Source organism: Lepidochelys kempii, chromosome 1 (genome assembly GCF_965140265.1).
Source record: "Lepidochelys kempii isolate rLepKem1 chromosome 1, rLepKem1.hap2, whole genome shotgun sequence".
NCBI lineage: Eukaryota > Metazoa > Chordata > Testudines > Cheloniidae > Lepidochelys > Lepidochelys kempii.
Window position 1 is genome coordinate 235,138,060 of NC_133256.1, and position 27,922 is coordinate 235,165,981.

At 37.9% G+C, this 27,922-nt stretch overlaps 1 protein-coding gene across 28 annotated transcripts in view; it reads right to left on the minus strand.

Moving 5' to 3' along the window:
• PLEKHA5 (pleckstrin homology domain containing A5) overlaps window positions 1-27,922 on the minus strand; it is a 273,041-nt gene that overhangs the window by 43,185 nt on the left and 201,934 nt on the right. For 11 of the 28 annotated variants that reach the window (XR_012155733.1, XR_012155734.1, XM_073318870.1 and 8 more), the window contains 7 exons: window positions 26,027-26,495; window positions 23,733-23,816; window positions 20,480-20,599; window positions 19,573-19,626; window positions 10,787-10,867; window positions 4,829-4,891; window positions 71-151 (listed from right to left, as the gene is read on the minus strand). Coding sequence is in view for 26 of the 28 variants with exons in the window: in XM_073318870.1 (XP_073174971.1) it covers window positions 71-151; window positions 4,829-4,891; window positions 10,787-10,867; window positions 19,573-19,626; window positions 20,480-20,599; window positions 23,733-23,816; window positions 26,027-26,495 (952 nt within the window). In the remaining 2 variants the exon portion in view is untranslated. Of the gene's footprint in view, window positions 1-70; window positions 152-4,828; window positions 4,892-10,786; window positions 10,917-19,572; window positions 19,627-20,479; window positions 20,600-23,732; window positions 23,817-26,026; window positions 26,496-27,922 lie in introns of those variants that run through there. The other 17 variants (XM_073318796.1, XM_073318986.1, XM_073318848.1 and 14 more) reach the window with 9 other exon arrangements.

A 27,922-nucleotide genomic window follows, 5' to 3' on the forward strand; every position in this document is an offset into this window, starting at 1 on the left:
AGTTATCAGTGTTGTGATAATAGCCATGTAAAATAACATCCATTTTAGGTAATAAATATAATTGTCCTACTTTCTCCTTGTGTAGCTGTTGAAGTTTCTCTTCCAGTGCTTGTACCACTTTATCTTGTTCACATAATCGGCTAAGCTTAGTCTAGTTTAAGAGAAGATGGTTGTAATTAGTATTTATTATTCTGCATATCATCTGTATTAACACAGTATCAAACCATTTCATGAGTATTTAAAGTTTTGTTATTACTATATATTAACTTTAAATGTTATAAAGTTGAATACTGAATTTTCAAAGCAGCCTAAGAAACTCTGAAAAAGGCCCTATAAACTAGGCCCTATTACTGTAATTTCAAACAGCATGGGTCAAATGTAGTAACTAGTTATTCTACAGCTAAGTCTTCTAGATTTCACAGCAGCTTTTACTACAGCTGATCACACTATTTTGACCCACCTGCAGGCCTTGGTTGGGGTACATATTATTAAGTAGATCCATTCTTTTCTATCCTATATTACAGAAGGTTGTTTTGAGCAATTACTCACCAAAGCCAAAAGCAATCTTGTGGGAGCCCTGTGTGGTTCTATTTTCACACCCTTCTGTTAAAAACATATGTGTGACTATTCTGTTGATGGCATTGCAAATCAAATAATCTATCAGCTTGAAAATGACAGGGAGCACTAAGTCTTTTACTTTACACAGTACTAAGTACTATCAAATTGCTAAAACATACATGCCTCCAGCTTCCATCCAGGACACACCACACGATCCATTGTCTACTGCCAAGCTCTAAGATACAACCACATTTGCTCCAATCCCTCAGACAGAGACAAACACCTACAAGATCTTTATCAAGCATTCTTAAAACTACAATATCCACCTGCTGAAACGAAAAAACGGATTGACAGAGCCAGAAGAGTACCCAGAAGTCACCTACTACAGGACAGGCCCAACAAAGAGAACAACATAACACCACTAGCGGTCACCTTCAGCCCCCAACTAAAACCCCTCCAACGCATTATTAAGGATCTACAACCTATCCTGAAGGATGACCCAACACACTCACAAATCTTGGGAGACAGACCAGTCATTGCTTACAGACAGCCCCCCAATCTGAAGCAAATACTCACCAGCAACCACACACCACACAACAAAAACACTAACCCAGGAATCTATCCTTGCAACAAAGCCCAATGCCAACTCTGTCCACATATTTATTCAAGTGACACCATCATAGGACCTAATCACATTAGCCACGCCATCAGGGGCTCATTCACCTGCACATCTGCCAATGTGATATACACCATCATGTGCCAGCAATGCCCCTCTGCCATGTACATTGGCCAAACCGGACAGTCTCTACGCAAAAGAATAAATGGACACAAATCAGATGTCAAGAATTATAACATTCAAAAACTGGTAGGAGAACACTTCAACCCCTCTGGCCACTCAGTAAAAGATTTAAGGGTGGCAATTTTGCAACAGAAAAGCTTCAAAAACAGACTCCAATGAGAAACTGCTGAGCTTGAATTAATATGCAAACTAGATACCATTAACTTGGGTTTGAATAGAGACTGGGAGTGGTTGGGTCATTACACATATTGAATCTATTTTCTTAAGTTAAGTATCCTCACACCTTCTTGTCAACTGTCTAAATGGGCCATCTTGATTATCACTACAAAAGTCTTTTTCTCCTGCCAATAGCTCATCTTAACTAATTAGCCTCTCACAGCTTGTATGGTAACTTCCAACTTATCTGTATGTATATCTATATCTCTATATATCTTACTATATGTTCCATTCTATGCATCTGATGAAGTGGGCTGTAGCCCACGAAAGCTTATGCTCTAATAAATTTGTTAATCTCTAAGGTGCCATAAGTACTAAGTTCTTTTTGCTAAAACATACAGACATCTGAATTTCAGCTCCTGCTGTGTTCTGCGGAGGCAATGGTTTCTCTAAAAGCTTTCCATTGTAAGTTTTATTTTAAGGGCCAATATCCTTCTGAAGAACTCATCAGTAGTATAGGCTTCCATTACACTGACAAAGATTCCAGCACAGGCAAAAATAAAATCTGTTGTCGGTTATGGGTTTTATTCCCGTCCGTGAACATAGAGTATATAAAGATTCTCACATTTCTTGTAATGAAATGTAATGGATTTTACAGTCAAATAAAACTTTACACACATACTGCTAGAACTAACTAATTCAGAGACATTAGCTTGACTCATTCTGCTGGCATACATTTAATCAGAAGTCCACCTGAAGGTCAGAGGAGAACAGGGCACCAGCAACATTTACTGCACTGGGGGCCAGAGAGTAGGTGCAGCACCTCAAAATAGGTGGCGCTGCTCAGGATGCCCAGCAATACACTTAATTAGAATATCTTGTGGACAGCTTTCAACAGCTGGAGGGTAAGGCTAACTCACTCCCCAGGAAGGGAGGTGGTATAAACAGACTGACTGACCTTCCCTAGGGATCAAATAGCCCTGCTGGCCTGGAGGTGCAATTTGCCTCCCTTTGTGCTAGTAGGGTGAACCAGGCCCAAGTTACTTACAGAAAGATCAGATGAAACAAATGGTCTCAGCACCAACAAGCGGAAATGGCTTTAATTTAAGAAAGGCTGTGGAGAATCTTGAGATGTCCACTTTCAGCCTCCTTTTTAGGCATATTAACACACAGTGGTATCAAATATACACTAGTTATGCTGTGAGGTTGCACTGACCTTTTATCTTGCTTTATGAAACACTCAAATCTGCTCTCAATTAGTTGCTTACGTACTAAATATGGTTTCTTTTTTCTAAATCTCAAATGTAAACTTATAAAGCAGCTTTTTACATTTTACTGTATTAGATGTAGAAAGTAAAGTGAGTTGTCATCAAATAAATGGAAAAGGTAAAATATTTGTATTTAATATAATGAAGTCAAGTAAGGCATTGTACCCACCTGTCTTTTGTGTTAGACTCAAGTAGTGAAACATTTAGGACTTGTCTACACTGGCAAGTTTCTGTGTAGTAAGGCAGCTTTTTGCACTCAAACTGCAGACGTGTACACGCTGCCAAGCCACTTTGTGGGCAGAAACTCCTCAGTTGCAGCACTGCAAAAAAACCACCTTGACAAGAGTCGTAAGGCTTTTGCGCAGAAGCTCCAGCGCTCTATTGCCAGTGTAGACTCTTGATTGCTTTCTGTGCTGTAATTGGCCTCCGGAGCAGTCCCATAATGCCTCAAGTGACCACTCTGCTCATTGTTTTGAACTCGGCTGCCCTGAGACATGTGCCCCTCCCCTTTCTAAGCACCATTTCTGACAGCCCTTGTGTGCTGATCTGCTCTGGGACACAAAGCAAACCATTAATGTGGAATGCTCATGCTGTTGAACACAGAGGCAGGTGAGAGAGATTGCTGTGCAGAGAGCCCAGGAAGGGAGGCAGGGGCTGATGTCAGGGTTTCCCCCTCCCCCGGGACTGGTTGCTGCCTGCTGCTGTCTAAACTTACAAGACAGCATGAGGACACACACCGTCCCCCAGAACACACATTCTCTCTCCCCCACCTCCATACACACACACTGTCTCCCTATCACACACTCCCCGCCACCGCCAACTTCAGTTGAAAAGCAGCCGGCAATGTAGTAGGATGCCCATGGAACAATGGGATCAACTACATCATGTGATGCTGCGCCTGCCCCATGAGACATTGCAAACCCGTTCCAAAGCACCCAGCGGCCAGCTGCACAGCAGGATAGTTACCACAACGCACTGCTGTCTTTGCCGCTGCAAGAGCTGCTAATGTGGATGTGCTCCAGCGTCACAAGCAGCACAGTGTGGACAAGCAACAGTGGTTTAATCCCAGCATTTTAATAGAAATGGTATAACTTGTGGCACTGAAACTTGCTAGTGTAGACATACCCTTAGAAAATACTTTCTTCTGTGGCCTGAGTTTAGGCAATAATGCATCTGCAAAACCTTCTACAATTAATGTACATGGCTCAGTTGGACAGGACACATTCATGTTGTAATATTTAGCCTCAACTAGCATGCCTTATCTCACATACTATATTCAGTGAATAGGTAACCTTCCATTTCTGTCTCACTCAAACTGGCTGAGCCAGTTTTGTGCACGTTTATAACTAAAATGAGAACAAACCATGTATAAATGTAGTGTTAATTTTTCCTGTAATCCCTTTATAGTGGCTGAAGCTTTAAAACTGAAATTTGACATGGACAATAGTCATGAAAAAGGACTATATGCATTTAATAGCTTTAAAGTAATTGATTTCACGAAGTTACCCATTTTAAAACTGCATATGGAACATGTACTTTAGAAAAGGCCTACAGGTCTACAAACAGTGCATCTAAGTGTAGACTTGCTGATTCAAGAGACTTACATAATTAAATATTGTAAATCTCTTGATGATTCGAGGGATTTTTTTTTAAATATACACACAAAAATATATATATATATATATACACACACACCCTTACAAATTCACTTACAGTACTAGTATCTCCCCAACCCCAATAAATTAAAAACCAGCTATGGGATATTTGCTCAAACTTCCAGAAATATTTCCCCTTTCAGCATAGACAAACACTAGAAAATTTCAGGCCAAAATGTGATAATTTCAGAAAGCTAGAAGCATGGCAACTGGGAGTTATAATAGAAATTTCCCTCCACTTTAACTGAAGCAATTGCTACTAGTGTCCCACTATATTAAGTAGTTTTTGCATCTAAATTTTATGACCAGGGTAGAAACTTCTACATGAGAATATCAACACAGTAAGCCAAAGACTAACACTACTTTGGGGAAAGCCAAGCATATATACTTACATCTATATCCAGTTCTTCAGATCTATATTTGTATAGTGTACCCCTACATTCGTCTTGTGTCAACTATAAGGAAGAATAACATTCGCATAAAATAACTTCACCAGAACCATGAAAATGATGTTAATCTTACAGTTAAAATTTTAATACACCAAAATCAGATTCCATTAGAATGCCAAACATTTAACGTATGACTATATAGTTTGAGACAATACACAATATTTAATTCTGTTACTTAGTGTACCTAATGGAATGTCAAATATGGATTGTCAGAAGGAGAAAGGTATATCGCAGTTATTTACTCAAACGATTAAATCTTGCTAATTAAAACTGAAACTGTGGAACTGTGTTAAGTTTATTAGGCATGCATAATTCTTCAGAAAAAATGTTCAGTGCTATAGTTGCAATATAAAAATTCAATCAAATCTAGACTATGCAGTAGATAAAATTACATCCGCACACACAATTATATATCACTATATAAAATTTCATGTGTGCATTCTAAATACAGGGCCTTATTCTGCTCTCTTTTATGTTAATGGCGGTGTATAGAAATTCCAGTGTGTTCAAGTGTAGTTACAAATTTACACCAGATTAACTCTTCACATATACACTGTAAGATGTACAGATATACACACTTTTTTTGGCATGTAGGTGGAATTTTTTTTTAATTTGCACTTTTTCCTCAGCTCTCTTTTAGATATGGTACTCCATACTACAGCAATTGCTGTAACTGAATACAGGAACTCCTCACTTAAAGTCGTCCCAGTTAAGGTTGTTTCCTTGTTACATTGCTGATCAATTAGGGAACATGCTCATTTAAAGTTGTGCAATGCTCTCTTCTAACATTTGGCAACTGCCTGCTTTGTCCACTGCTTGCAGGAAGAGCAGCCCGTTGCAGCTAGCTGGTGGGGGCAAGGAAATAGGGTGGACCAGCTGCCCCCCTGTCAGCTCCCTGCTCCCCTAAGTTCCCTGTGCAGCAGCTGCTCAGCAGGCTGTCAATTGCCAGCAGTTCAGCTGTCCACTGCCATGTGCTGCTCCTGCCCCTCTGCCTTGGAGCTGCTCCCAGGAGCCTCCTGCTTGCTGTGTAGGTGGGAGGGGAAGAAGAGGGGGGCTAATGTCAGGGTGTCCCCCTCCCCCCTGCTCCTGCACCCTGCTTACCCCATCTTCCATAGAGGAGGGGGGACACACCAACAGAGGGAGCTGCTGCCTTAGGCAGCAGCTGCAGTCTGGTCTCAGCTTGCTGATCTAATTAACAAGGCAGTGTACTTCTGACCCCACTCTTCATACTTAAAGGGGAAATGTGCATCTCCATCTCTCAAACACACACAGGGTGTGTGTCTCTGTTTGCCCTCCCTCCTTTCCTGCTGCCCTGTAGAGTGAGAGAGTTAACCCCTGAGGGCTCAGCCAATTGCTAGTTCATCATTTAGCAGTACTGTAAATACTGGGAAATATACCACCCTCTGACTCCTCCACCTCAACCAAGCTTCACAATCATCATCACTGTGTGCCAGTATTAAATTTCCCTGGAACCTAACCCTCTCATTTACATTAAGTCTTATGGGGAAACTGGATTCGCTTAACATCGTTTTGCTTAAAATCGCATTTTTCAGGAACATAACTACAACGTTAAGTGAGGAGTTCCTGTACAATTCTATTTCTTGTGCTGAGGTATGAAAACTCTTTTTACCAAGGTTATGACTGTCATCCTATTCAGCAGTACAAGGGATCCTCATACACTGATTTGATATGAACGAATGCTCAACGCATTAACTTTTTACTTCTTTTCATCTCAAGACTGACTGCTAGTGATATATTTTAAAATACTTAAAACGGGCTAACATATATAGATATCCATGTGTGCCAAACTTTGTATATCCCATTTTAGTTAATACATAAAAATATATGCATATTCATTCATTCCTAACATATACATTTCCCCTCCATATGCATGTTATTTAATTGGAACATTTTTACATCAATTGTGCAGAAAAGAGACTGTAGAAACACAAGTCCAAAGGAGGTTTATAAATACAAGGATTGGGGAAAGTTAAACATACAAGCATTCCAAACATACAATAAACCTTTAAAGACTTAAGTGTTTCATTTCAAGACATTATTTCCACATACCTCATGCAAATGCATCTGGTGACAATTTAAAAGTATGTATAGTGTATTAAAACCACATAGTAACTTTCTTTGAAATGAATATTTAATGAAAATGAGTATCAGAATATGAAAAAGCCACAGCACTTTTGCACTTCATTAAGATTATAACCCAATTTTTAAACAAAAATCTATTTAAACCTCTAATGGAGTAGAAACAATATATTTTTTTAAAAACCCTCCTTTACGAACTACAGCTTCTATCTTAACTAAAGAAAGAACTTAGGAATGGAAATATTTTAAGAGTGTGCTCATAAGCATGGTCAATATAAATCTGGCCCAGACCCCAAAAATATGGTTAAAAACCTTACATTGATTTCTATGTAACAAAACAGGGACATTATGTAGCTTTTCAAGACCCCAAATTTATCTTTCCAGAACACACTTAGATATTATGCAGCTTCCTTGGACAGTGATATACAAAGTAATTCTTTTCAAGTTTAGTGGCTTTTTTAAAAGCTCATTTATTTGTGTCCTCAGAAGCCCAGTCTTAATTATAGCCTAGCTTAAAATAGGATGATGATCTATCATCAACACCTATTCCTATTACATAACTGTTTAGAAAACCTAAGTGCACTTTTAATGAGATAGGTACAGAACATTAAATTTGTTTTAATACCTGTAAATAATTACTTGTAAAATACTTTTATTCAAATGGTATTGAGTTTACCCCACACAGGCAATGAAATGGTTAATGTGGCTCATTAACAGCTGGTTGCACTTGGAGGGTGGGCCAGACTCAATTAAAAGAGGAGTCCAGCTGGGGGAGGAGCTACATGCTTTCCATAAAGCAAGGAAGCTAAGAGTAGAAAAGGGTTGCAGGGAGAAAGGGGAAGAACCTTAGAGTCACTCTCTGGGTAGTAGAGAGCAGAGGAACTTCAGGACAGATTTTACATTCTGGGCTTGATGGGATAGGCTAAGAGGGGTGCAGGGGACTCTGCTAGTGCACCCGGGTGCAGGCCAACCCACAAGCAAAAAGTTGAGGTTTCAGACAAGATTTCACGAAGTTAGACTCTGAGTCAGAATTCTGTAGAAAAACAGAGCTGAGGAGGACTCAGGATAATTTAAAAGTTCAAGCCATGGGAAGGGGCCAAAGTTGCTTTCGTTGTGGTTTATATTTTCCTTTTGTAGTTTGAAGCCCTGAGGACTTGGCTCTAAGAGTGGAACAGAAAAGGAGCCCTGGAGGAGTGGCAGATGTCATACTGATGACCAGTGTTATGTGGGACACTAACCAGTAGCGCAGCTGGGGGGGGAGCGGGGCAGCAGCCGCCCCCTCACCGAGCAGAAGTGGCACCTTTTTAATTCTTTGGCGCCTTTTAAATTTTTGCTCACCCAGTGGCGCTCCAGGTCTTGGGTGGTGAGTCAGGCAGCACTGCGGGTCTTCAGCAGCACTTCGGCATCAGGTCCTTCACTGACTCTGCCGGGGGGGGGGGGGGGGGTGTCCTTCAGTGACACTGAAGACCTGAGTGAGCGAAGGACCTGCCGCCCAAGACCCAGAGCGCTCCCTGACCCGCTGCCCAAAACCCACTCACACATCAGAAGGGAAGAGACTTTTAAATGATCTGGCCAGAGGGTCACGTCACAAGAAGAGAGAACACCGCAGGCCTGATGCAGCTGATGGCAGTTGATGTTAAATGACAAGAGAGCTGCTTTGCCAAGCCACAAGGGGCATGCCTGCAATGAGAGCACTTTTTTACAGTCTATAATAGCCACTGAAATGTTTCCATTTTTTACAGTCTTATCAGTAATACACAACAGGCAGAAACTTCTAGAGAAGCACTTCACCTCCACACAACAGGGAATATTGTAAAATAACATTTTGCATTCATTTAACACAGAAAATCTCAAAATTATATGAACTACTTTGCCCATCACTGTCAGTGCACAATGCAGCAGCTGCTTAATAATGTACAGCAAATCTACGAGATGGTTTAAGGCAAGATGTGAAGAACACACTCATATTCAATTGGAATTACAGGAGGAACTGAGGTAGCTTACACTACCTCTTGGAGTGTGCTACAGGATATTTAGTGACCAAATGGCCAAGAGCCTGTTTTTATGTTCCATCCAGTGGAAACACCTCCAGTGACAGTTCCTCCCAGGGCCCTGATTTAAGAGGAAGTGTGCCATCTATTGCATTGCCACCATCACTTCCCACAGACTTGTTAGTTTTCCTTGAAGACTTCCTATCCAAGTACTGACATAGCCCATTCCTACTAACATTGAAATATATAGTTAAATCACATTGTATGAGTGCAGAGGAATGACCAGCATTTTAAATACTCCTGAAGTACAATTTATTGCTGGCTGTTAGTGTAAGCTACATGTATAGTTGGGGCAAATATTTCTGTGTGTGCAGTTACAGTGGTGTTACACAACTGCCACTGCATTCAATGAGAAATGTGTAATGTCCAGTATGTAATGCTGAAAGTATCACTCTACCTATCTGTGAATTAAGTCTTGTGCACAATATGTACATCTACAAAGAAGAATTTAGCAAGTAGAGATTTCAAACATTACAGAAACATAGTCCATCTAGTCCAGTATCGCATCTTAGAGAACGGGCAATATCTGCTGAATCACAGCAAGGTATCAAACCATGAAAACGAACATTATGTAAGATGTCCATAGGGGAAGTTTTTTCCTAACTTAAGGCAACTATTGGAGGGTTTATTTATATTCTACACTGTGATATAACAATATAAAGGACAAAAATCGCATGAGAGCCTTATTACAGTGGCATATCAAAAAATTTTATCACCATCAATGAGAGTTCTTCATAGCAGAATTTGTCTTACTCCCTTCTAGCCATGCAACTTTGTTTAACACTCTTTCCGTTTTGGAGTAATTCCTGAACTTGAGGGGAACAGGTCAAATATTTATTCTGTTTGGCAGCCAGAGATTTTCATAGCTCAATTATCTCAAAATTCAGCAATTGCTTAAATAAGAATGCTTAGGCTTCTTTAAAACCCTGATGTTTGAAATACAGTATGTTGTGCAGCAAAACTCATGTGCCTAAGAAACTGCTGCGCTTACAGATTTGTATTGGCCATGCTTGCAAGTTAGATTAATAGATATTAAGGTCAGAAGGGACCATTATGATCATCTAGTCTGAAGTTAATGCAGGTCTCAACCCAAAGACATATTTCCATTCAGCACATTTTCCCCCTCTTTATGTCTCACCAGAGTTGCAGTCATGACTATATAGTCTAGAAATGTGTACTCTGGTAGGTTGGTTCTGACATTAATAAAACATTGCCCCTTGGATCTACAGTCTCCAGATCAAAGTTATTTTGATCTGTTTTTCTCCAAGGCTAAAAACTAACTAGCTGCAAACAAACCAACCAACCAACTAAAATCTATAAATCCATCTCCTAAAATGAAGAAAGTTGCCAGATATGATCAGGTAAACACCAATGGCATGCTTTTTGTGTTGAACAAAAAGAAGCACCTTTGAAAGCTAATTGTGCATAGGACCACGTTAAGACAAATGTTGGAAGCTTGCTGGAAATTTTATGAGTTTACTGGACACCTGCATACGATACCAAATGATCAAACATTCTAGACAGAAGTTATCCAAAGGGTACACTTAATATACTCAACAACAAAAGCGTTCAGCAAAAGCCATGCTAACAATATCGCAGCATTTTATAAAGCATGAATGATTTGTGGTTTTTCAAAACAAATAAGAGAAACACTGATGTTATGAGTAAATCTGAAGAACAACCAAAAACTGTCACTGAGGAAAATTTTCGCAGATGATAAAGCAATTTCATTCACTGTCCAAGACCTTACTTGCTGGTACAGTTGTGGTCTTAGCGCCGAGTTCTCAATCATAGTGTGAACCATGGTGATTAAAGGTTCATTCTCTTTCATCTATTTCAAATCAGGAGGAGCATACAGCAAACATCAGTTTACACCATAGCTAGATTTGAAAGACGACACTGTAAATATAGCCTCTACTTCAATATTTTTTCTAATAATGTAGCATTTTACATTTTAACCTATGCCTTTACAGATTCCAACATTTAGAAAAAGTAAACATTTGCAAAACTTAAGTGATAAATATCAAACTCATGTTTCCCATACACACAAGATTTTACTATATTAATATTTCATAAAAGCTGCATCATTTCCACTGTGGTTCATGTCACTAGTAAGTCTAATTACTTCAGATGTTTCACCAATAAACTCAAGTTACAATACGTAAAACATCAGGAACAACTGGACAAAATACTGAGTAGCCAAACCACGATACTACTTAGCAATAAGCCAGCTAGATTTGAAGTAATTTAAAACACAAATACAGTAATTTAAATATGCAGTAAGCAACATCCAAATTCTTATCTGAGAGCCGTCTTATAAAATAGTCCCCCAGACATTAACATGTAGATTACATCTTCAGTATGTTACGAGTTATTTGAGCCCTTCTGGAACTGAATACTAAGATCAACTTTACAATGATCTACACCAGTACTTCACAATCTACAATGTAACAATGGTAGCAATGCAGCAATTTTTATATACAAAGGTACTCAATTATATTAGTTATTGCATTTACCCATATATGGCAATGAAACCATCTGTTGCACATTTCAAGCTAGGTTAGACATATGTGCTGCCATATTTGCAGAACAAATCATTTATGTTTACTGCCACAAGTGCAATTGCCCAAAACAAGTTCTTTGATCATTTATGAAAAAAAATTATAGAATTAGGCCTTCAAAAAACCCAAGCAATGCATAGAGCAAATGGTCTTCTTATGCTAGCATGCTGGTCAGAATTCTTACAATCTTACAAGATGTTTGAATATTGTGTTAGGTAGAGCTGGTTAAGACATTTTTGTTCCTGTCAAAAATCAATATAAAGTAAAAAAGTTTATCAAAAATTTTCTTCAGAAGTTTTTAGACTTTTGTTGAAAAAACAAAACCCATAATTTTCAGTCTTAGGAGTGAAAAATTCTGTTTTTTCCAACAAAAAGTCAAAAAATATCTAAAATGGATATTTACTTTAGAAATGTCCCGTTTGATATGCCATTTTTTTTGTAGAAAGACCCTTTGAATCAAAAATTTCAACCAGCTCTTGCGCTACATCAATTTTACATCCAGCTATAGAGGATGTATGTCTCATCTCTCTTACCATGTAACTGTATACACAGTGGATTTTCATACAGACTAACTATTGCCTCACCAATTTGATGTGACAGACAAGCTACTGCTCTGCTGCCCATTGAAAGGCACATTTTCCAACCCAAGTGACGACAATTTCCCCATAAACAGAAAACTCCAATCTGTGTGTGGTATTAGGTGAGCCCCAACATTCTGTATCAGTGGTACCTCACTAATTTGCACTGGCTAAGGACCCCATAATTTGTACCAAAACAACTGGTTTTCCCCCATTCTTAGTGAAGTTTTAATTACATTTAAAAAGCAAATATACTTCTAGTATACTATGAAGAATCAAATTTGAATTACAAATAGTAGTAAGATACAATTACTAAATGAAGTATATTGTGATACGTTCTTTGCTTTATTGTGCATTCATTTATTCACTCATCTACAACATTAATTCACAATGGGTTACCAGGCATTAGTGGGAAATACTGAGGTTCTAGTATATGTGAGGAATATATTTCATACTGTGCCTCTAATGAGATAATTGTCTTAATTTACAGGATAACATATCCCTATTACAGTCAAAAGTAGAGTCTGAGAGGCAAAAGCAGGCCCATCTTGGATTACAGTAAAATTTTCCTCACTTTTTTACATTTAATCCATTTTTACTCCAATCCCACAAGGTAAAGATCCTTATGCCACAGGGAACATTTGAAAGTATTTATTTCAGTACCATTTTTCTAGCAAGATTTCTTTCCCCTATTCCTACAATATATTGTTGACAAACCTAAAGAGAAGCAGAATAAGGTGACAGTCACATATGAAATACTTAAGTGCTCACTAAGTTTAAAAGTCTCAAAGGCTCTGTTTTTGTCCTACTTTGCAACAACAGTTACTTGATGCTTTAGCTTCTTTACACAAGTTTGTCTCAGCTGATAACTACCTGTCAGCAGGTCAGTAGCATTCTACACTAAGAGGGCAATTTTTGAGTCATGTGACCAAATCTTAAACTGGCCTGTGTTGAAGGAAAATACTGTCTCTACAACAGTGAGGTTCCCCATAATATACAGTAAATAGGAAACTACTAAAAACCAGAGCTAGTCAAAACACATTTTCCTTCTTTTATAGAAAACAATTCTTGTATAATTTTTCCACGGATAAATTTAAATTTTTTGGCTAAATTTGAAAACAAACATTTCTATTAGGAAGTGCCTTTTTGGAGTTGTTGTCTGAGCAGGGAGCTGAGCCTATGGAAGAGAGTGGGAACATGAAGTATCTGAACTACATCTTTCATAATGTACAATGGTCTCCCCTCTTCCTGGAGAGAGGTGGTGTATTATGGCAGCCCCCGTCCATGATAATACTAAACAAAACTACCAATGCTGTACACCAATCAAGAGCTCTTCTAGAAAAAACTAAAGTGTGACAGAACTAATTTAAACCTAATATATAACAAACTGCTGACAACCTGAACAAAATAATTTTAACTAAAGAGAGCCAAAACACCATCAACCAAACAGGCTGTTTCGAAGCTGAACCATTTCACCGAGACTTATCAATTACTACCAAGTTTTCATCAGGAAGATTTCTAAGGTCCAGGGCTCTTTCGAACTTCTGACGAGAGAGACAGAGAGAGAAGAGAGAGAGAGACAGAGACAGCGAACTGAATTGAAAGATTGATCTTTTAATCCAAAAACAAATGTTTTAACACAATTCTGTTTTGTGAAGACATTTGAAAGGTTTTGGTTTTGTTCTAACACAGAACAAAAACAAATCCTGAAAATTTGAAACGTATTGTGAAATTGAGTTGTCATCCTCCAGGCAGCTCTAATTTTAATACTACAGTAAAAGCTTTTTTATCCAGCATATTGGGGGAATGGGGGAAGTCGGTAAGTCAAAAATTCCGGTTAACTAAGAGGGAGTGAGTTTGGGTGAGGGAGGTGGCTCAGGACTGGGGGTTAGGGTGCAAGAGGGTGTGCGGGGCACAGGCTCTGGGAGGGATTTTGGGTGTGGGAGGGGGTTCAGGGCAGGGAATTGGGGCACAGGAGGGGTTTTGGGACGTCGGATCCAGGCGGCACTCACGTCGGGCGGCTCCCCGCAAGCAGCGATATGTCTCTGCTGCTCCTAGGCAAAGGCATGTCCAGGCGGCTCTGCGTGCTGCCTCCGTCCCCACAGCTCCCATTGGCCGCGGTCCCTGGCCAATGGAAGCTGTAGCGCTAGTGCTTGGGGCAGGGCAGGGGATCCAGCATCCCGAAATGCCCATTTCTAGAGGTTTCCAGATGGTAAAGTGCCAGATAACACAACTTTTTACTGTATCTTGGGGGACCTCCTACCGCATTTTTACCTGTGGAGGTTAACAGCACTCCATAATTTTGACTGGAAAGGTCACTGCTCAACAGCAATCCCAGTCCCTAAAGAAGCTGGAGGGTCAACAATTGGGAAGCAATCCTCTATATAAAACACTGCAAAGTGCTGACCAAAAGGCCATTCCAGCAGAAACCAAATGATTTTTATATCCCTATGAAAATGATATTTTTAACTGACAGACCGTTAAATGTTCATTATTTGTCAAGAGGTGATATAATATATATTCAATTTCAATCTACCATTTTTATAAATAATATTAACCCACAGATATGCAGTACAATTATCTGCAGAAGTGGTAGAGCAAAATGGAGCCTAAACTGAGTAAGACAGCAACTTAGCCACAGTACTAACATAAAAACAGATTCAAATTGTATTATGAGTGCTATGGAAACAAAATTTTACAGAACAGCTGCACCATAACAGTAGTAATAGTGCATTTATATAGTTCGTTTTATCTGGGGGATACAAAGTTCTTTACAAATTTTAATTTAAGTTGTGACACGTGGCCAAAAAGGGTTAAGCAACTTGTAGGCTAATTGACCCAGATTCAACCTTTAGAGACATGTTAGGAAAGTATGTAGATATAATTAGGGCCATTCCATGTTAGAGAGTCTAGCGCTTTAAAATGTAAACTTGTATTGTTAAAGAATTGGAAGAAGATAGTGATTGTAGTAGCCTATGTTTACCTATGTCTTGTTAGAGGTTAACAATGTAACCAAACGGTTCCTGTCTAGGGCTGTATTCTGTTAATTCAGAGATCCAAATGAAACAACATTTAGACAGAACTTGGGTCATTGTCGATATGTCTTTTTAAAGTTTGTGGTAAACGGTCTATAAACTGCTTAATGGATAATTACCTTATGTTAACCCATATAGTTAATTACTGGTGAAGGTTAGGAAACAGAAGGTTACGTCAAAAGCCTATTGTTCACCCAAGGACTGCATGCTGACCAGAAACTGTATAAAGGACTCCTGGGACCTGATCCGTTCATATCAAATCTGCTCACGTTTTACCAGGGGAAGCACCGAGCCACAAGATTGAGGTCTCCAAATTCATTTGAATCACCCTGGTATTGGACAAAACCTATGGACTAATTCTAAGCACTCTTTGCAACTCAAAAGCACACCATCTCTACTATGAAACAGATCTCAGAACTGTCTTCATGTCTGTATGTATACCGATATTTTAACCAACACATTCTCTTTTCTTTAATTAATTTTAGTTTCGTTAATAAGAATTGGTGGAAGCGTGTATTTGGGTATGATCTCAAGTATTCATTAACTTGGGAGGTAATGTGTGCACAACTTTTTATATGATGAACAAGATTTTCAGTAATCCCCATCATATTTGACTTTGCTGTTTGGGTGCCCCAGGCTGGGTTGATTTAAGGGAATTGTGTTTTGGCTTCTATGTAACCAATAAAGTATTGTAAAAGCTGTTTTGGTGCTGGCTGAGTGAATCTAAGTGTTGGAATAACCACCAGTTCTGGGGGTTGTCTGCCCCATTCTTTGGGGTATGCCCTAATTGAGCAACCTCAGCGTGACCCGCTCCCCTGGGACCCCAGTCACAAAAGTATTACACATAAGCCAGCTAAAGTACAAAATGGTTTAATGAAATGCCTGATGCCACAAAGCAAGTCAGTAGCAGAACTCTGAATAGAATTCAAGAATCCTATCTTAGATACGCCTGCTGTTTCCTGTAATTCACTAACCCATCCCCAAAACTGATGTCTTTCTTTGCTATGCTTTTTTTTATACTCGGTGTGGTATATGAAAGTTTCTCAGAATGAGAAACAATGAACAATTTCTACCTAAATGAGAGACACATTAAAGCAGCTGAATCCATCTAATAGTTAGCATTTAAAATTTGTGAGTATATTATACTCTGATGCCATAACACTAAAGAATACAGAGCAACACTATAAGCCTAACTAAAATCTGCTGAACATCCAAGAAAACTCTCAGTGGAGAAATTCCTACTGTCAGAGAAGGAAGAAGACAGAAGACTTCATGCAGTCCAACAGGTATGTCACTATGCCAATCTAATAAATCTGGGAGGTGCTCATATACTCTGGTGATGAGACCCAGCACCAAACCCTAAAATACATAGCTCAATCTCACTGGAAAGTATAGCTGGTAATTATAGGAGATTTTCATAATAAATAACAAAATTACAATTAAGTTCTAAGACCTGTTTATGGAATTGCCCTCTGATAATGGGTGCAGGTTCTAACAAAACATCCATTTATAGGTGTAATAAAACATTTAAGTGTTGTGGACACAGTCTTTATTTGAAATTTTGATGTTTCCATTTGTGGTTACTATTACTACTCAGTGTGAGCATGGTCAGGAAAAAAAGGGCAATAAAGAGGCCATTGGAAATGGATTTAGTAGTACACTTAGATAACTAATCCTTTGGATTCATATAATGAAATGATTACTTTTATACTGCTGCCCTCGTAAAAGAGCATCCACTGGGCAAGCAAATATGATCCCTGTTGGTGTCCCAAATGGGCACTTGCAAAAAAGACAGCAAACATGTCTGGCTCCTCTGATGTTTCCTGAATACCACAGCCACAAGAGTGGTTCAACCCCTCTTAAAAGATGTGGTGTTTGCTGGTGATCTGAACTGCTGGCCATGAGACTTCAAGGAAATCTATTATCTAGAGACAATTTTGTGCTGCACTGTTCTTATGTACCTAAAACTACAGCAAATAAAAATCCAAAACTATAATGTAACAAATCATAAGTATCTCCAAGGAAAACAGCAGTATAAAGAACTGCCCTCTAGTAAAAAAAAAAAAAAAAAAAAAAAAAAGTTCCTATGATTTCTTGGGCTTTGTGAAATTAATCACAATCACAGGCAATATTTCATTGTGTAAGCTCAGCAATCACCATAGGTTACTTTATACATAAGGTTTTCCACATAGTACTGAGAAGAGTGGAGTTCTGCAATCCAGCCTTGGTTAGAAGGCAGTAGGTAATATGTACAGTTCTGAGTTCCTCACAATCCAAAAGGTGGGTGACCAAGATAAAAGGACTGGAGTGCAGCTACATGAACCATGAAGAGAGGTTTAGGGAATTTTATATACAGAAATTACAGACTAGTCAAAAAAGGAAATGTGTAATTTATATATAAAGTTGAAATGCAGCAACCCAAGAGGGTAAAAGATTATTCAAGGTAATTAAAGATGCTGTAAAGAAGACACATTGGCCTGAAATGAGACTAGGAAAAATTTAGGCTATGTAGTAGGATTTTTTTCTCCTAAAAATAAGGTCAATTGGATAATGGACTAATTTGCTAAGGGAATAGTTGAAACACCAGCTCCAGAGGTGTTCAAGAAGATTACAATCTCTTACGGAATTTATTTAGTATATGGGACAATCCTGTTCTAGTGCAAAGGGAGAGGGGACAAGAATGGCGCAGATGGCCCAGAACATTTATTCCAACCCTATGCCCTATGGTTTTATGACTGGGAATCCCATTTTATACTAACTGCCTCTTTCTTACTGTATGTGAAGTTTAGCCACTTCCTTGATCTACTGCAGAGACTTGGTTTATTTTTTTAAATGCCAGCATTAAATGAATTTATAAGAAACTCAACAAATGTGGAAGTAGGTATTTCTGTAATCCTCAGCTTTATATGATATAATTACATTTGTTCTGGAATTCTAATAATCAGTATTTACTTGACATACTATGCAAGTAAAGAACTGCTTTACTATCCCTCAAACAGTAAATACCATTTCCTTTATTTAAATCAGAATATCACACTGACAGATCACTGAACAAACCCTGTAACCAACCAATAATATTAAAAAATGGAACGTAAGTAGTAGTTTAATGTCTTGTATAAGCAATAACAAAATCAAAGCTGGAAACGTTTGAGCTGGATGAAATGTACTTTGGTCTAACACAACTAACAACAGAGGTTCTGACTGTCCACCGCCTTACACCTTAGGTAGTCATTTACCAACATACATCAATGCAAACTGAGTGCAAGATGAGTGTAAATCACGACCAAATCAGAATGGTAGCATTTCATCTTGAATGCAACCTTGCTCTCAATTTGCATTCATAAGTGATCACCCAAGGTGCAAGGTGATGGAAAAATCAAGCCAGAAGGTGGTGGTGGTGGTTTTTTTAAACACAATTCAATGAAGTCCTGACTACTGCAGCAATGCATAGGATGTCCAGGTGCAAAAACAATCAGGAAATTGTTTGCATTAAGTGTAATGTTTAAGATGCAAAATGCAGCATGCAGTGTTTGAAAATCAGTTTTGAGATTTTCATGTAAGAAAACAATAGTTAAACATCTATTTGCCTATATTTCCTTTCAAGTACTTGTTATGATTTTCTCTGCTATTTCTATCAAAGGTCTCATCATTCTGTTTAAAAAGCTCTCTTGCAGAACCCATTTGCACATTTCATTTGATCCTGTCTTGAAGACAAAAAGCCCGATTGTTTCTTTTATCAACAGATTTTGTTGTCAAATGCAGCATTATGCTCTCACTCTGAAATCCAGCAGAAGAAAAAACTGAGTTATGAAGGAGTAACATCTTATTCATACATAACTCATGAGCAAACAACTTAGCAAAAAACCAAATTAGGTAAGTTGCCTTATGTTTAAAATGTACTTTCAAGTTTGATCCAATGTGATGTCCCTCTTTAAATTTATATCTTGAAGAAACATCTCAGTTTTTTTTGTTCTGAACACACTAAAATAATCAGAAATAGCTGTTCTCTATGAAATAGCATGCTTGTCACACTTGTCAGTTTGGAAATTTCTGATGAGTTTGGTTATGATAAAAAGTTGAGGAAATTTTAGTTACATTACAGGAAGCAATGAACAGCAGGAATAAACTGGAACCTGAGAATTAAAACTACATTCTGGTTTAAATTTAATGCTCAGGTTCTTATTATTTCATTATATCCAATTTTCAATAACATTTAAGATTTTTTGTGATATGTACATAAGGTAATATATAAAATACCCAACTCCAGTTCATAGAAAACATCTTTAAATATCTAGCATCTTTAAATTTGGCAATAGCACGAACACACACTGAGACAAACAAAGAAAAAGCTGCTAATCCCACCTGATGATTCAAATATATGGCATTCCTTTGAAGGTGATGTGAAAGAATCTCATTCTAGCAGGCAGCAGTCAAGAAGATAAAGGAAAGGGACAGAAGGTGCAGAACATATAAAAAAGTCAGTTTGGAAAGAGTTAAACTAGCCAGTGATCTTTCAATTTAATTAAAAACAAATGTTACATTTGTATACAAACTGCTTTGAACTTAAGAGAAAATGGATAATTAAAATTTCCTACAAATCTCACTATGAACTACCACAGTAAATTTTTAAAAAGCTTAGCATATTAAATTAGACAAGGAAGCAAGAAGATACCAAAAAAGGTATACCTTTGTTTGATGACGTATTAACTTGTAATTTCCTTTCTTTATTCATGTGAATTTAGTAAAAATTTTCTTAATACACACAGAAAACCAGTACGTGCATGTGGATTTTCTATACATGACTACATAGCAACTATAAACCCTTTGATAAGTTTATAAGCTTTAATGAATGTCCTAGTTTTGAACAAATTATAGAAAACAAATCACACCTGAGATGAGGCAAATAATCAAAATAAATTCGCTTTATCATCTACCATAATACATTTGTTTATGGCAACCACTACTTATTTTAGTATATTTCACCTGATCAATGTACAGAGCCTGTAATTTTGCTTCCAGTTTTGTGGAAACAATACATTTGGAAGTGTTCCTACCCCTATTTTGATTCAGTAATGTACTCTCAAGCTTTGCATTAAGAACTCAAAGGGTTAATAGCTGAACATCACATATGCAAGGCAACAATGGTATTCTAATTTACATCCATGGCTAACCAGAGACCTTTGCACTAATGGCATAACGCAAACTTTGATTAATGAATGGCTCAGAGCTAGTGAGGATGGTACATAGCACACATTACTTCATAGCTGACCTTTGGGCTGTTGGCCTCAAGTTTTAGTTGCATGAGCTGTGCTAGTGTGTGTTCCCGGATACTACTCAGTTCAGCTTGCTGCCGTCTCAGCTTTATTAGCAGCAGCGTGAGCTCCTCTGGCTGAAGGAGTGCAGTGTGAGAAGCCAAAGAGTGGAGAATAGGTTAACTGGTGTCCTGAACAACACTTAATTAAACTAAAGGCATCTTCTCACAGTTAACTGTTAATATGCCAAACACGTGTTAAATTCCTTTAAAGAACTTATATAATGTTTTCCCCAAACAGCTTCCCTAGAACTTAGAACAAAAGGTCAACATAGAATTCAGAGCACTTGAACCTCAAATGGTAGAAATTGGAATTTTGTGTACAAGGGGCACAAAGGTTAGGAGCTTGCAGGAGAAAAAAAAATCCATGTGGTTACTATAACAGTGGAGGCTACAAGTGTCATCCATATCAATATAAGAGAGGAAGAAGATAGAATCCAAGGTCAGAAGGGACCAGGCATCATTATCTAGTCTGACCTCCTGCACTTTGCAGACCACAGGACCTCACCCTCTCACTCCTGTTATAGACCGCTAACCTCTGGCTGAGTTATTGAAGTTCTCAATCATGTTTTAAAGACATTAAGTTACAGAGAATCCACCATTTACACTAGTTTAAACCTGCAAGTGACCAGTGACCCATGTCCCATGCTGCAGAGGAAGGCAAAAAAACCCCCTGGTCTCTGCTATCTGACATGGGGGAAAATTCCTTCCCGACCCCAAATATGGCGAACAACTAGAACCTGAGCATGTGGGCAAGACCCACTAACCAGATATTCCAACCCCCAGGAAAATATTGTCTATACAATAGCAAAAAGGAGTGGGGAGGAAATATTAAAGTTTACACCCTTTACTGAATCAAACTATTTTAAAAGAAACATTGTCAAGGTTGGTAGGCTCAGAATGTGACCTACTTTCTCTTTTATCTGTTTTAAAAGTCCTTGGTAATCCTCTGCATGTGTTTTTTTTCTCCCCTAGGACATATTTCAAAGCCCTTTTGTTTTACTAAATAATGAGACTAACCAAAGACCATCAAAACAAGCATACGGCATAGAAGAAAGTGTCAGAAGCATGAAAGAGAATTTGTCCCTCTCCATTCCTCAAGGATTTATAACAAAATTACTAATCTATAAATATACCTTGACACTATACCTTTAAAGCCACCAGCAATTTATAGGTTAGGCTCTCACTAAACATTTAAAAATAGTGATTATTTGGAAAGAATAGTCATGTGCAACTACTATGTGCATAATTTCAAACAGCCTTATTTTTAGGAACATCTCTCCCTGTTCAATTTTCTGAGGATCCTCTCTTTTCTTATTAGCAATACTGGCAAAAAAGCACAGACCTTTGTTTTGTAAACAGCTCACCTGCTCCTGTTGCTTACTCCCCACCTAAAGTAAGTCTTATAATGAGAGGTCAATTATTTACACAGCAATTGACTTTGTCGTCACAGTTATTGAATTCAAGTAGGAAAAAAACCACACAGGAATACAGTAGATTAACTTTTACTCTGTTTTCATAAAATTTCCAAATCAAGAAGTGGGGAGGAAAAATATAGAAAATGTAGAATGAGGTTATATTATTGAAAATTACTATCCATTTCCTGAAACACAGAACAAGAGTCAGAGAACAAGCTCATGTGTGTGTTTCGTGATCAAAACACACATCAGTACAACTGTGGGCATATACTGCAGAAGTCCACTAGAGGGAGCAAATAATTTTAGTATAACTTCAGTTGTCAATCCTATCTAGCTTTCACTGGAAAACACAATATAAGAATCAAGTTCCATAATGGTTAATCTTGCACTTTCTAACTGTTCATTTCAGTACCAACTTGAGTATTATTTCCAGCAAATATATAAGGAGGATTTAGGTCACTATAATATATTTTAAGATGTGTTCCCAATGAAATTTTCACGTAAAAAATTAAATTTTAAACAGAACTAATTTCTCTGCATGACCACATTCACAGAAATAAACTGAAGGCAGTAACATCTCTGTAGAGTAAATACATAAGAAATTGATATTTTCAGGGATGAAAACATTTCCTGTGAGAAGTCTTGTATGAACATAATTTCCAAATTAAAAAGTAAATAAATTATTTTTATGGTATATTAATTAAAATCCTTGGTTTGTGCATACTTGTCTTATCCTAGAGCAGCACAATGCATAATAGATTGCTCCAACTCCCAATATCAGCTATAGCGTTGCCAATCCTTGTGACATTACTGTGAGTGCTGTAAATCAGACAGATTCTGGGGGCTCTTGTGATAATACAGGCAGCTCAGTATTTTTCCAGAGCCACCTACAGTTTTTCCCTTTGGCTGCCCATGGCTGCTGCCTACAGTACCCGTTGGTTGCCCATAACAGGCAAAGGCCTGGAACAAGTACAGAAAGAACAACCCTTTGCTTCCCACCCAGCTCAGCAGCCTCACCCCAGCACCACAGTGTAAGAAGAGGAAGTTGTTGGTGATCAGAGTCCAACGAAAGAAAGAAGCAGCTCCAGCAGCCTGCTGGGGTTGGTGTGGAGGGCTCTGGGCAGTAGGAGGGCAATAATGGAGTCAGAGAACAAGTGCAAATGGGAAATGGGACCTGCACTATACATGGGGACATTACATATGGATTTAAGGTACAAATTTCAACCTGTAATTTTCAAACTTTGAGGATAGGGAAGGGGAGTTCAAACATACTTTACAAATCTTATGAGTTTTAGGCTCTTGGAATTGACAATACTACACTGACCCATCACCATTAATGGAAAATATCTAATGAAAGAGAAGTCTTAATTCTATTACAAAGATGAATGCTCTATACAGGTGAATAAGAGCACATTATTTTACTGAACACATATATACTGTACCATTCTTAAAAATTCAGAAGAGGCAACTTCTTTGTCAAATGCATGTTGAAAAAATCCTAAAATAGAAAACTTGACACTGTCCTAGATGTTTCCAAAATAAGATACTCAATGTGTAAATGAAAGCTCTTTCCAGAAAGATAATCATATTTGCTGGCAGAAAATTTTAACTAAAACTCCTGTTCTTGCAAATCCTCAATGTTATCAAACAGAATCAACTTGGTTTGGAAGCCTTTGGTAATTGAAGACTGCATTTAATACAAGCTCTACAAACAGAAATGTTGCAGTGTCACATTTTATTTTATGGATTGTTCTAAAATAAAAAATGATGTACTAAATAAAAGTGCCACTCACCGTTTTGCCTTGGAGGCTCTGGGGAGTAACAGGCTGTAAAGTCAGACCTGCTGGCATCGACCTTCTGTCAGGCATAAAGACATGCTATGGAAAAACAAGACTGCATATTATAATCCATGGTTGTCTGCCAAAGTCTTTTGTATTGAGGGTTACATAGGAATTTAATATAATTTTTCAAGTCAATTTCATTCTTATGAAACGTGCCAGAGGGTATGTCTACACTGCAAGTAAAAACCCATGGCTGGCCTGTGCCAGCTGATTTGGGCTTACAGGGCTCGGGTTGTGGGGCTTTTTCACTTCAGTGTAGACATTTGGGCTCAGACTGCAGCCCAAGCTCAAAGACACTCCCACATCTCACAGGATCTTAGAGCTTGGGCTTCGGCCTGAGCCAAGAATCCTATGCTGCAATGAAACAGCCCCGCCAGCAACAGGTGTCTAATTGCAGTAAAGACATACCCAGAATGACAGCATTAGATAATGAAGTCCTCTGTTGGTCTACCAAATATATTCAAAAGCAACTCAAATCCTCTGGCGTGCCTGAATCCATGCCCTGGAAGGATCGCTTCTAAAGTTGAGAAGGTAGTTCAGCCTTCATGGCTCTTTCAGTTCATAGCCCTTCCACTTAGACTTCCAGCAAGAATAAGCTGGGACCAAGCATTGTGGTATTTTTTAAACAAACACTTTTTGTTGAGAACTAGACAGATCACTGAATTATTTGATCTACATCATGAAATATTTCAAGGTTTTTGTTCAAATAGCTTTTGATCTCTATGGGGCTGACATGGATTCAATATAGTATTTCAGCACTATCAATCCTAAACCGTTCAGTCCCCTAACCAGTACATTTTTTAAAAAGGAATTAGCCATGTGTTAAAGGTTTTATGAATAAACTTAGCTTAATGTTAAAAAGTACAAAATAAATAACCTGAAAACTTAAAATCAGTAGATGACAATGAATGGCACTTTCTAGATTAACTTGGCTAAAAAGAACTGAATATATAATACTAGTAAAATGTATTATACATGTAAACTGAAAACTCATTTTAGACACTGTTATATAAGAAATATATGTCCTGTGTGCACTTGACTATGATGCTCTTTTTCAGGGCTACATAAAATGTTGAGTTAAATTTCTAAAGCAGTAATGGGCAATGGACTTCAAAACAGAAAGAAACTGCTCTTTTGTTGGTTGGAGGTATTTCAATCCCAAAGGGGAAAACACACAAAGCAATTTGAAGATCTTTAAAGTTTTTTAAAGCATTTCCATGCTTCAATATTGCAGCAAACCACAACATTTCATAAAGAATCCTGGGTTAGAGTTCAAGGAACAGCTTCAATGTAATCCTTGAGCACTTTACCATAGTGTAGGGCAGGAAAATGGTTAGTTTTACATCCTACTTACAACAGCATGATTTTTTTAAAAGGAGCTCTCAACTGCAGTAACAATGTGCATAGCTTTCAGAGGAACAGCCGTGTTAGTCTGTATTCGCAAAAAGAAAAGGAGTACTTGTGGCACCTTAGAGACTAACCAATTTATTTGAGCATAATAATGTGCATAGCATAATTTAGTGGGTCTACCAAGGCATGTTGGGGATCTAGTTTTAGGATTCTAGCTTATTCCCTCTACCCTGAACAGGAAAGGGCTAACAGACATACGGAGGGTCCCTGAGGTCATATGCATGTGGCTCTGCCATTCCGTAGTGATCTCACTGGATAAATTAACAGTAACTAGAAAGTTAGTCTAACTTGTGGCTGAAGGTCAGAAAAATAAATAGGCAAGGACCATGAGTGCTCTGAAGAGAAAGCTGAGAAAGATTACTATCATTTCCAAAAATCAGATTGAACCTTGATTAGAATCCCAGAAATTCCAAATGCCCTTTTTCTTCAGAAACCTGTTTGCACTCCCTTAAGATACTCTGGAGACTAATGGGAATATTGACTTGCTTTCTGTCTCTCACAGCAATGCAGAGTATGTTATACAATGTTAAATTTAGTGCCATTAAGAGAACACATCTCCATCCTCTAAACGAAAATAACGTCTCCCATCACTTACACAGGCTACACCTGACTTTGTAAAGTAATTTTTTTTCTTTTAAACAAACATTTCACATCATAATTATTTTTTCATAAAAACAGTGGCATGTAACTGTGCCTACATTATGATAGATGCACAATAGCAGAACTTTCCAAAGTAACATGGAAAGTCTGGTTCAAGGTAAAAGAACGCTTTCTATTTAAAGAAGAAAACTGGAAATAAGTTGGCTTATTAACTATGTATAAGGAAAGTATTTCACCTTAGCATGATGCGTCCTATGTCGGCGGTCAATTGTTACATCTGCTCTTTGCACCGGTGAGGACACTTCTGATCTGTATGTCCGTTGAGGGGAATATCCTTGGTAACCAGCTATGGAACCATGGGAAGGTGATGTGGGAATGGAATGCATCACCTGATCGGAAATATTGATCATGGTTTTTGGGCTACTTAAAGTACTATGTCTAGTAAGAGTTGTTTGCTTATTGTAAAATTGACGTTGTTGCCATTCATAGAGTTGCCACATTGTGTCATCCCGCATGGATCTCCGTTTTTCTTCAGCTGTTGTTGGTCCTATGGTCCTGTCATAAACTGATGGTGTCACACTACAAACACTCTCTGGCCTTGTTTTGCTGTTCCTTGGCAAGGTTCTATAGCCTTCTGGGTAACGGGGTGCAACTTGGGGTCGGTGACTTGGCATATTTCTTGGTAGCGTCTGATATGAAATTATGCTGAAACAAGAGTTTTCCATTAATAGTGAAGGATACTGCTATAATGGGAATACAAAGTTATCTAATTTCTTTTCCACGCTTCTTAGATATAATACTTTATAATCTGTTCAGATACTATAGGCATCACATTTTAAAAGATCTATGCTCTCCATCTTATGAAGGAAACAGTAAAGGCTACTGAAAAATCAAGTATGCCAAATGAATATATTACATATGATACAACTGGATCTCTTCACTGACTGGATTAATTATTCAACCCAATATTTCATACAAATCCAATCTTTACATCAGTTTACTTACTACCTATTTCTGGGTCAGCTCCTGAGAGGTGCACCTACAACTCCTATAAACTTTAACAGATGTTTCAGATACTTGGGATACATAACCCTATGATCTTTTATTTTGTTTTTATTTCAGCTCAAACCTGCAAGGTGAATAGTTTAGTTTCAAGCTTTTAAAACTTAAAATTAAATCTTATATTGTTTGTTCCAACACAAATTAATCAACAGGCAAAAACTGACTGTCTATAAAAGCGGATAATTGCAAAATGATATCAAAACCATTTATTTATTATGGCTAGAATAAGGCAGAAAAAATGGTAATAATTATCTAATGCAATTATATTCTGCAATCTTAGATAAACCATTCACGTAAATCAGCCCAATCAGAACAAACAACAAATTATTTCTTTGTATTACAAGACAACATAATTTTAATGCTATTTTTTACTTTTTAATTTGTGTGTGAATTTAAACTCTTCTTTAATTAGATACCAGATTAACAGTTCTGAAAACTGAAGTCCTTCAGTGACAGATCAGGCAATGCAATGTTTTCCCTAATGAACAATCAGTATGCCTCAACTGTGACTGGAGTGAAGTGAGAAGTTAGTCTTGGACCAAGGAGTCTGACCTGTCATGATGTTTTCGATTTAATGCCATTTGTAATGGCGATTTTTGGATGTTGACACTTTTCTAGTGAGAAGGAGAATAACGCGTAACTCATTTCACTCAGGACATGGAACAGGCATGAGCTGGTATCTTCCAGTCACACATAAAGTAGGCTAAATTCAAACTAACAGCATAGAGGTGAAAGGCACTAAACATCTTATTATCAGAGCCTTTTAACTGTTTGAATCACTAACTGTGGTCCTGGAACTGAAAATTAGTGGGTTACGGCAAAGGGCACATTAAAAACAGCGTTAAGACCTAAGCATAATTAGCGCCTTACAAAATAAGTATTAAAAAAATGTGTTTGTAGTAACTATTTACCTTTCAGTCATGCAATATAGAAAAGTTAAACTAAATAAATAATTTTGAACATTTACTATGATCTATAATGCTTTGCAAGAACCACAGATGGAAACTGCTTTAAAGTGCTTTACAAATACCAATGAATCAATCCACAGAACCTCCCAGAAGTATTACCCC